At 37.6% G+C, this 11204-nt stretch overlaps 1 protein-coding gene across 1 annotated transcript; it reads right to left on the reverse strand.

Annotated features, from left to right (window-relative positions):
* Nucleotides 1-263: 263 nt before the first annotated feature.
* Nucleotides 264-7869, reverse strand: TRIM77 (tripartite motif containing 77). Its single transcript, XM_003254483.2, is given in 7 exon segments — nucleotides 264-757; nucleotides 2154-2251; nucleotides 2961-2983; nucleotides 3716-3943; nucleotides 6658-6720; nucleotides 6723-6755; nucleotides 7459-7869. Coding segments are annotated over 7 exon segments (1350 nt in total).
* Between the last annotated feature and the right edge of the window lie 3335 nt (nucleotides 7870-11204).

Raw genomic sequence — 11204 nt, forward strand, 5'->3', positions numbered from 1 at the left:
AGTACGCTTTGATAACAAGTTAAAAGAACATGCATCCTATACAATATAATAAGAGACATTACATCTATTCAAATAAAATAGAAATGACAAATGTACATTATCAACACTTTAAAAAATGATACAATAAATATATATCCAGGAGGTAAAATGAAGTAAAAGGTAATGAGATATGACTGATTTTCCCCGTTAAGAAAGTAACCAGAATAGAAGCCTCCTTTATTAGAATTCCCGAGGCCTTGGTCAGGTTTGTGACCTGTCCCTGATTATTTAGATCCATGGCAAATGAAAGGTCTGAGAGGAAAATAGAAGATGCGTGAGAGGAAACTACAAATGAGGGAACTTCGGGCAACGTTAACAAAGCTCACTACCCCACATTCATAATCCAGGAACACCCCTAGCCAGCCTTGAGGCCTTGGAATATAATGAGGTAACAGTGGGGAGGTAGAGAAGAGACTGCATTGGTCATCCACTTTAAGACACAGGAGTAGAAAGATACCCTCAGAGTCAAGTCGCATGTCATTCCTCTTTGTCCAGTCTTCTCTGCAAAGTCCTATCACCCAATTACAAGAGTCTTTCACATCCACCTCCCAGTAATGTTTGCCAGAGGCGAGGATCTGAGCTCCCCATGAAGAAGTATACTGTGTACTTATTGGATTACAGGACGTGTCTGTATCATCAAGGCTGCACTGCAAATGCCTCAGGTCTTCGAACAGAAGCTTGTGATTACTGCATATCTTATGATCCAAGGTGATATACACTGTAGCAAAAGAAAACAGTGAATGCAAAAACCAGTTTAAAAGTTCAGAGGTACAGGTGCAGAGGCAGTCTGGCAAATGCTTAACAACCAATCCCTAAAAACAAACAAACAACCAAAAGCAACTGGTTTTGTTTATTAGGAATATTTCCAACTCACTAAGGCCGGTTTCAAGCTACCGACAATTTAATAATCAGTCAAAAAATTTCAAAACATTTAACAATTTGCTCTCATGAGTCAGTACTAACTGGCTCCAGCACACCACTCTATCACGAGAGGCATACAGAGTATATCAGAGGAGCTATGGAGACAGTTTAGCAACAGCTTCTTGTCCATTTGCAGGGCAAATGAATCTTTAATCAAGCAACTAAGATGAAAGAAAATTTAGAGAAAACTTAAAGATGTAGGATGTCAAGCTCTGATTTAATTTTTACTAGACCACTAAAAATTTGCCAGCTTATTTATAAGATGCAAAGAAAACATCAGAATGGCCCTTTATTTAAGCCTCCTTATTTAAAAACAATTTTCGCAAAATAAAATAAACATACTAAAAATAATAAAAATATTATTAATTATACTTAAGCTATGACATTGTTATCATTATTAGTCCTAAACAATATACCACTTTCCTAATATGGGAGGGCTTCACACTTGATCTTAGCCAAAAGGCCAAGAAGTAACGAGGGCTTCACAACTTGAGCAAGCAAAAGTGAAATAAACTGAAAATCTATATGTGCCTTTTTAAAAAGGTGGTTTCTCTCCCAGAATTTCTGGTTTGGACACCATTAAATCAGACTTCTCTTCATCTCATCCCATGGCTGCCTCTCTTAGATCTGCCAGACTCACCCTCCATTTCCATTTGTCTGTATAGCCCTCTACACAGTGAAGGGATTTTCTTTCAGACTACTTTGTGGTTGTACCTATTGTTTACAAACTTGTTTTTATGCTTTTGAGAATCCTGTGGTTTTTCAAATGTATTCCTTAAAACTTCAATCTTTAGGTAAACATTTGAGTAACAACATTAAGATATTTCTAAGAATCGGATCATGTAAATATAACCAGAGTTCAAATGCTTTGAATGAATATGCAGTTTTATATGCTACACTGAAAAATTAATGCTTTATTTATAGCATTCCTCCAGGTCTTGAGTGGTTTTTTTTTACTCACTTAAAATAATCATGTTACGCACTGTATTTATTTTATTTATTCCAGACTTCAGTTAGCTTTTACTGAAAGTTTATTAACAGTTTTAAAATTGGTTATAAAGGTTTCCATATTTACCTGCTTGTTCACTGAAAATAATAACAGAGGCAGAGAAGTGAATATAGACTAAAGTGAATCTAGGTCACCCATATAAAAATACTTACGTTAGAAACATCAGCGCTGTTCACACTCTTACCTCTGAAGAAGTTAAGCCTTTCTGACATCCCAGTGATGGTCCATGCACTGAGCTGTGGGTTCACAGGCTGAGGCATGGCCAGCATCAGAAACTCATTCCTGCAAAGAAAAATACCTACTTTTTATTACCAGTCCCAAAGGATTCATTAGCAATCCATTAATAAGATGCTTGATCAGAATCCTCACAATTAGGTTGAAGAGTGTGACTTGAACTCAAGAACTAAGAAACATTGCAATTGTAACTGTATTTTATGATGTGCTCTGCTGCTTTTAACACCTCTATGCCAGTAAAGTATATCATCTCAGTCATAATTATATCAGTTCTCACCTTTGCAGCTTCCCTAGGTGAGCCATGCAGAAATACTCATTTAATTTCTGAAATCTGATGGCTGTCGAATTTTTGGAACATGCCACCTGCTACATATGGAGCCTCAGCTCTATATTACGTTCCTTCTTGGTGATGTTCCCTTTCTCCTATTTTCACCACCTTTCCATCAGCTGCCTCTCTGAGATTATTTGCCTTTCCCATTGACAACCTGGAATAACCTTCAAATAATTAGGATGTAGAAAATTAGAGGCAGGAAAAATAGTTGTCTTATTGAAACTTCTACATTAGGCCTTGCAATTAAAACTGCTTCCCATCCTTCACTTTCATCTGAAGTAGTCAATATATAAAGCCTGGATGACCTTTGAAAAGAAAGGAATAAATACAGACAGAAATTCCTCACTAAAAGTGTGGGTCAATCCCAGCAGAAACAGACTGATTATTGTCAAAATTACCAGGACTTGGATAGAGGGGCAAACTTACCTTGTCATTGTGTCTCCCAAATCCTATAAAGAGAGAGACGATTGCTTAGTTTGCAGCACAAAATTGTTCTCTCAACATATCCTAGACATGTGTCTGAGGATATGGACTGAATTGGAAAACTTAATGTCTTCCACTTTCCTTCTTTGGATAAAGGCATTTTTCATTTTCTTTTTCTTTATAAATATGAAACCCAGTCTGACATCTACATATAGTCGATAAAATTACGCTCTTGATGAAACATAGTCAGATGGACTGAGGTTCAACAAATGGGAAGAGGAAGGGAAGACATTCTGCTGTACAAACATCTGCAACAAGATTGACAGAGGTCCCCACAAAGTTCTTATAAGGATGTGTGGGGCCCAAATTTAGGACTTCAAAACTAAAAGAGTAAATAAATTTCATAAATCTCACACTTTCACCTATTGACCCATCCTTATACAAAACTGAATCATGTATTCACGAGCTGCTCTGTTGCAACTACTAAGAATCAGTGGGTGTAGTAAGATAATTTTAGAAGATAATTTTCCTGAATTTGTTACTAGAACCTTTCCAAATAGTTTTCCTTCTCCTCTATGGGACAAGAAAGAGTGAGACTGGGCCTACAGAGGAGCGAAACCTGCCACCATAAGCAGGAGAGGCAGAATCTGAATATTTGGAACCGGAAAAGTAATATAGATCAAAAAGGACATAGGCTCTAGCAGATACGATTCCCAGGCAGGGTGGTATTCAGCACCCTGACCTCCTTCAGTTTTTACCTGAGGCAGGTTCACATCTGCTTTACAGCTCATTTCATTCAGTTTCTCATACATTCCTCTCAGGAGTACCCCCATCTCAGCCATTCTAGTTTGACTTTTCTTGAGTTGCTGAAAAACTATCCTGCCATCTCTTGCCAGGCTCTCTAAGTGCTTTTGCTCTTCACGGAGGTATTGACACACCTTAGGATATTCAGCGCTGATCATCATGCTCCGCAAATTTATAAAAACCTGTAGTGATATTGGGTTAATTAAATCATGTGTCTAAGTGGTTTTATTCTTTCCTTAAGCTATTCTGCGTTGTTTCATGTTGTGTGCTATTCTACTAAATACAGTTTAATGCCTTTCCACTTCAAATACAGTATAAATCTTCCTTTCTTCCTCCTTCCCTTCCTCCCTTCCATTTTCCCTGCATAGCTCCACCTACTTTCCCTCAAACCTCCATATTTTCATTTTAAAAATAAAGATAAATTAAGATCAAATTTATGTTGTCTTACATAATGTTCTAACCTCTTCATCATTATATCTAAATTGTATTCCATTTTTCTCAATACTCCTACTCATAACAATTTACTTCCTCAGGAAAATAAAGAACATAAGACATTGCTGCATCTTTCTAAATTACCTCCATTTCCAAAACGCTCAGTGTTTTTACCAGTGGTTGGCTATGCTTGCCTATTACCTAACACTACTCATTTCTACCCACCCCTTCTCTAGATTACTCTCTTACAATGTTCATTCTTTCCCTCTGCCTGCCTCTGTCTTCCTGTCTCTGTCCCTATTGTTTGCCTACTCTCTCTTTCTGGCTCCATTTCTCTGTCTCATTCTTTCTCTGGCTTGTCTTTGATTTTCTCTGTCTCTGTCTTTCTGTCACTGTGTCTTTATTTCCCCCCTCTCTCTTTCACTCAATTATATTATTATTACTATTATTATTATTATTATTATTATTATTGAGTCAAGGTCTCAGTCTGTCACCCAGGCTGGAGTATGGTGGTGCAATCATGGCTCACTGCAGCCTTGAATTCCTGGGCTCAGGAGATCCTCCCACCTCAGCCTCTTGAGTAGCTGTGACTTCAGACACATGCTGACATGCCAGGCTACTCAATTACTTTTTTTTTTTTAATTTTCATTTTGTTTGTTTGTTTGTTTGTTTGTTTATTTATTTATTTATTTATTTGAGATGGAGTTTCGCTCTGTCACCCAGGCTGGAGTGCAGTGGCGTGATCTCAGCTCACTGCAACCTCTGCCTCCTGGGTTCAAGTGATTCTCCTGCCTCAGCCTCCCGAGTAGCTGGGACTACAGGCACGTGCCACCACGCCCAGCTAATTTTTGTATTTTTAGTAGAGACAGGGTTTCACCATTTTGGCCAGGATGGTCTCAATCTCTTGACCTCGTGATCCGCCCACCTCAGCCTTCCAAAGTCCTGGGATTACAGGCATGAGCCACCGTGCCTGACCTCAATTACTTTTTCACATAGTTTTTCCCTTCTTTCCACACCACCTTTAAACACGTGCAAATTTTGCAAATTACTTTGGAAAAAAAATTCAAATATTCTTGTCCCAATTACCTCATCTAGCTTCTCTTGCTAAAACATTTCTATCCCTATCAAAGCTAAATTTATCAATCAAATGTGATCAAACTTGCTGTGCTCATGTGTGTGATTAAAGACCCCTTCACCTCTATTCCCTACTCTTTCCTGAACCAAATATTACAATTTACCTTCTTTTTTCTAAATCCAAATATTATGCTTCAGTCCTAGAATTCTTCACCTTCCTTCTGCATTTGACACTATTTTCTACTTATTCCTTTTAACCATACCTTGTTTTTCCTGCCACAGAAAAATATATTCTTACAAAGCCACTGATTCATTTCTTCTGCACTTTCTTATCCCTGAAAATGGGTTCTTCTTGGCCAGCATAGATTCTACAAACCTGGATTCTTTATATCCATTCTCTGCTTTATTTTTCCCTGAAGCACTTCATGAACATTATTTATTATAAAGTTTACATTTTAATTTGTAGATTGAATTCCCCCACTAGATTATAGACTCCTAGGGTAAGTGATCTATTTCTTCTTTTGTCCACTTCTCTATCATTTTGTTGGGCTACAGCAGTGAGCAACACATGATAGGCCCTCATGAGAATGCAGAACTCCTCAGAAAATCCATCTGAAATGATCAACATGTTTTTTTGTTCCTCTTTGGCATTCTCACAGTATCATGTATCAATTATTATTATTCTCTACTGGTCCCTGTTTATATGTCCCCTTCAGAAGTGCTTGAGATCTTTGAGAATAAAAATGTTGTTTAATTTACTTATTCAGTTTTAGGTACTTAATTCATATTTGTGAATGGATTATATAATCCTAAATTCTTAGCTAAGCATTCACATTCTAGACCTGGCCATAAGTACATTTATAGCCATATCTCTCATCACTGCCTGACTCTTTTTCATGGATTAATCAAGAGGAGTTACTCACATGTCCAAATAATTTTACCACTTTTCTAACTTTCAGCTTTCCTATTCCTAAAATCCTTCCAACATTATCATCGTTAAATTTCTAAATTTTACTAATACATTAGCATCAGATTGATTTTCACCTAGAAGCTATTTTTTTTAGCATCTCATGTCTGCTAAGGTGCTGTAGAACCACATTTTTACCTTCATTCTAGTGATCTTGCATGCCATTTTTAGCACATTTCTTGTCACTGCTGATCTATTATTGGTAGATATTGCTTTATTCAGAAAAATCAGGATATTTTTAGTTATATATTGGATTCAACATGAAATCTCACACTAAAGATTAAGTTATATTGTAGAGAAACACATGTAGGTCCTTTTTCTGATCATCCTATTCAGGGGACATATGGTTAACTCAAGTTATTCTCCCACAAGTCACATTTTCTATTCCAAACTGGTTCAGAGAGAAATGAGCTTACTGCTTACTTCCCATGTTCCGATCACGTTGGTCTCTCTGCTTAGATTTCTTTGATTTTTCTGTTTTTTTTTTTCCAGAGGGACTTCATTTGAATCAGGAGTTTCTTCTGAAAAACAAAACTGTAAATTTGAGCATTAGAAAAGAAAATATAGTATATTTCAGATACTTCCAAAAGAGGTACAGACATGGGACAAGTAAAGAGTGCAGAATGCGGACATGCAGGGGCTTTTCTTGAGGGCACTGATTGTCAAGTCTGAGAGACCAATGAAACCAAAGGTAGAATTCCCAAATTTAGAAAACAAGACCCATTATCTTAGAAGTCTGGCACTGAAACTGATACAACCTTGTCAATTTTCAGAAGCAACTCTTATTTTATATTTAATTTTAAAATGCTAGCCCTCAACTTATCTACAGTACTATTGGAGCATACTGACCAGTATTTATTTGAATTTTCTATAATAGATTCATTGCAATCATGACTGTGTTAGCCAATGACTATCATGGAAACTAGTGATTAATACAGAGCTCCTTACACTGAAATACCAGAACCCTAATGCTCATCAACTTTATCATCATTCTTCTCCCTCAGCCCAAGAGAATTTAAATTTCAGGTGAGCAGGGATGTTTGGTTTCTTCAGTTCTTTATCTTAGTGTCTAGAACAGTATCTAATTTATGGTCATCAGCAATTCTGTTTGTTTATTGCATAAAATTATTATTAATAATAATAATGATAAGTATATCTTTCCTTATTACCTGTAGGATTCAGGGTTCTTCACATTTCAAAGTGCAATCAGTAGCATTTACTTACCCAATAGTATTCATCAGCCTCCTTTGTCATATAGTGTTTGTGAGTAGCATGCCTTGGGGATTGAGAGCAGAGAAAACACAGCAGGCTCCTATCAGTTTCACAGATGAGGTTCTTGATTTCCTGGTGTCTCCTACAGATCAGCATGGCAGAGCTTGATAACTGGCAGGGGACTGATTCTCTTGTAGGAATAACTTGTTTCTCAGCAAAAGTAATGGGTTTGAAGTACATTTGCTGTGATATTTCCCTGCACACAGGGCAGCAATTAGGAGTTAGTGTATCTTCCCACAAGAGGCAGAGACAGGGAGTACCAAATCTGTGCCCACAGCAAATGGTGACAGGGTCTGTCAAATAGTCTGTGCAGATCGAGCAGGTGAGCTCCCTGGTAGAACACTGTGTGATAGCAGAAGCCATGTTTCTGAGAAAATAAAAGGAAAGTGTCATTCTTTCCCCCAAGGCATATGAAATGAGCTTAAGACCTTTTTATACTAATTTGTGTATGCACTGTAGCAGGACAGTTCATGTTTTCTGAAAGACTAAAATAGGATGGAGAGACACAAACAGTGCAACAGATTTATCACATGCCCTCTTTCTTGATAACCTTGACCTATAGCACTATTTTCCAGTTCCCTAATAGAAATCCAGTATTTTTCGTATCTGTTATCTCTTCTACAAAAACATAAAAATCACAGATCCTGGGCTCATCTGTAGCCGCAGGCAGTGGGTCATTATTTTGTTCGAAGCTATCAAGATTTCCCCCTTTTTTTCTCTCTCTCTGACTGGTCATCATAAGACATGTACTCCAATTCTGGCCAAGAGAACAAGAAAGCAGACTTGTAGAAGAATTCTTTAAAAGGTGTTCTTGCTACAGAAGAGACACATGGAAGAAACAATTGCTTTTTCTGCCTCTGGACATTATTTGGATGCAATATTTGCTTGTGTAACCATTTTGTGGACTCATAGTGAACTAATCTAAGACAAAAGCCAATACTCTAAGGAAAACAGAAAGGTGGAAAGAACCCGCAACCTTAATAATACAATAGAACACTAATTACATAATTCTGGAGAGGCCAACTAATGCAGTAGAAGGAATGGTGGACAATCATCATTTTATAGATGTCATAAAAATAACTGAATCAGGCAAGAATCATTAATGGATAATAAAATAACTAAGTCATAGATTTTGTGAAAGAGCCTATTTACATATCATCAAAGTTCTACCCCACATGCTAGCTCTATCCACAGTGTTATTGAGGCATAATAGATAAGTGAAAGTGTATAATTTAATGTATACAAACAGAGGTAGATGACTAAGGACACAAAACACCTCTGTAGTATTTTTGCCACATGTAACCATGGGAGGAAATTAGATAAATGCATTTGAAAAACACTATGCAAAAAATAAGGCTGGCCTATTAAAATAATTTTAATTTCTAAGGAGAAAATGTCTGGAAACAGCCATATAGCAAAGACAACTAAAAGAAATATAAAATCTAATTCTGATGTAATTATAGTATCATTGATTTGTACCTGGTTTGAAAAAAGTAACAGCTGATTAGGACATTGTTAGGACATTCGGGGATATCATAAAACCTAATAGAGTCTTATGGTTTCAGCTCAGAAATGGAGAAGGATGAAAATACTATTGCCGCCTCCCTGCAAGAAAAAAGTGTGAGAGAAACTAAAGATTAATGAGGTTTAGTTTGTTTGTTTGTTTTGTAAACCATTAGAGAACAGAGGTAACGAGACAACTCAATCAGTTCTGGATAGAGACAGGTACAGCACTGAGAAAAACAGGACCCACGCATATGTTTATCTGGGGCAGATTCTACCAAAGGCCATAAAAACAGAAAATAAACCAAATGGTTTTAATTTACTGCTAAAAATCAAAGCTGGGCTAGAGTGAGTGTGCAAAGACCCTTAGGGTCACAGACGTTGAAGAATTCTTACCCAAAGGGCAGACTTTTCCAACAGAAATGCCAAGAGGCTCTCACAGGGAAAACCAGGAAGAATCAAGAGAAATTTTCCCTTCTTGTGGTACTGACTGGGAGAGAAAAATGGCAGCAAACACATGAAATCAACCGAAATATCCATCAATGATAGACCGGGTCAAGAAAATGTGGTACGTATACACCATGGAATACTATGCAGCCATGAAAAGGAACGAGACAATGTCCTTCACAGGGACAGGGGTGGAGTTGAAAGCCATTATCCTCAGCAAACTGCAGGATACAGAAAACCAAACACCACATGTTCTCACTTATAAGTGGAAGCTGAGTGATGAAAACACATGAATACATGGTGGGGGACAACACACACTGGGGTCTGTCAAGGGTAGAGGGTGGAAGGAGGGAAAGCATCAGGAAGAATAGCTAATCAATGCTGGGCTTAATGCCTCGGTGATGGGATGATCTTTGCAGCAAACCACCATGGCACACGTTTACCTATGTAACAAACCTGCACATCCTGCACATGTACTCCTGAACTTAAACGTTGAAGAAGAAAAAATACATTTTAAAACATCTTTTAATTTCTAGAAGCTTTGCTCACCGTGCATTTTCCCCAAGCACTATATTAAAACTGAAAGTGATTTCACAGCAGATCTCTTTCTTCCAGTCTCTGCCTCTCTCAATACACGTAAAAGCACCCTTTGCAGTGAATCTGATATTTTGTTTAATTTTCTTAATGTTTCTCCCATTGAAACACAACATTTAAAATAATTTATACCAACCATGTTAACGAATATTAACATAATAGTGACAACGACTAGTTATGTATCATGGATTAAAATAATTTAATGTAATTTATTTTTATGTTATTTTTCATTTTGAAAGTTTTTACAAGTAGCAAAAATATATGTGCACAGTTGAATTGGGAGAATAAAAGTAGACAGGTATCTGTATAATGTCCATAGGCATTAATATAAAAGTCCAGAACTTGTTAAGGCACTCAGGAGGGGGTCTCCAGGTGCAGAGAGTGTTTCTCATTCCAGTTCTATTCCTTTAAAAGATTTCTGGATAACCACTGCCATCATCAAGGTGACCACAAATGCGGCTTTTCCACATTAATATGCTTGTTGAACTCAGCTTCAATTTACTCTGAAACGTAGGGAAGAGATGCGACTGGACCTTTGGTTAAAAGCTTTATTAAAAGCTCTGTGAAAACTACGGAGAAAGAAAAGCAAGCAGTAACCAGAAGACAGGTAGCCTAGTTCATGAAGCTCACTTTTCTCACCTTACAGTTGGTGCTTCTCCTCAAGGAACCTCCGTTGTCTTATCCTGCCTGCCCCACCACACAGAACTGATGCTTTGTAGCTGCCCACACTGTCCAGATCCAGGAAGAGGAGGAGACGGGAGAGGGCTAAAGTCTTCATTACCAGCTGTGCTTTGTTTGCTCTCTGAGAAGGGATCCTTCTCAGGTTAACAGCCAGGCTAATGAGTTAGCCTAGCTGGTGTATCAGTATCACCTGAAAAGCTTCTGAGGCCACAGATTGCTGGGGCTTACCCATGACTATTCTTCATTCAGTAGGTCTGGGGTGGGGCCAGAGAGTTTGAGTGTTAGGCAACTTATAAGAGTTTCCTGCTGGTCCCCGAGCCATACTGTGAGAATCTCTGATTTAGCCCAATGTTCATAAAAGATGACATATTTAGGTTGTACAAGGATAGACAATTTTAAAAAATCTATTTGGAAAGCACAAAAATAGAAGTCCAGGTTGTAAACTTGCCACTGTAGCTTCTTGTGGTTTGTGA

This window comes from Nomascus leucogenys, chromosome 15 (genome assembly GCF_006542625.1).
Source record: "Nomascus leucogenys isolate Asia chromosome 15, Asia_NLE_v1, whole genome shotgun sequence".
Lineage (NCBI taxonomy): Eukaryota > Metazoa > Chordata > Mammalia > Primates > Hylobatidae > Nomascus > Nomascus leucogenys.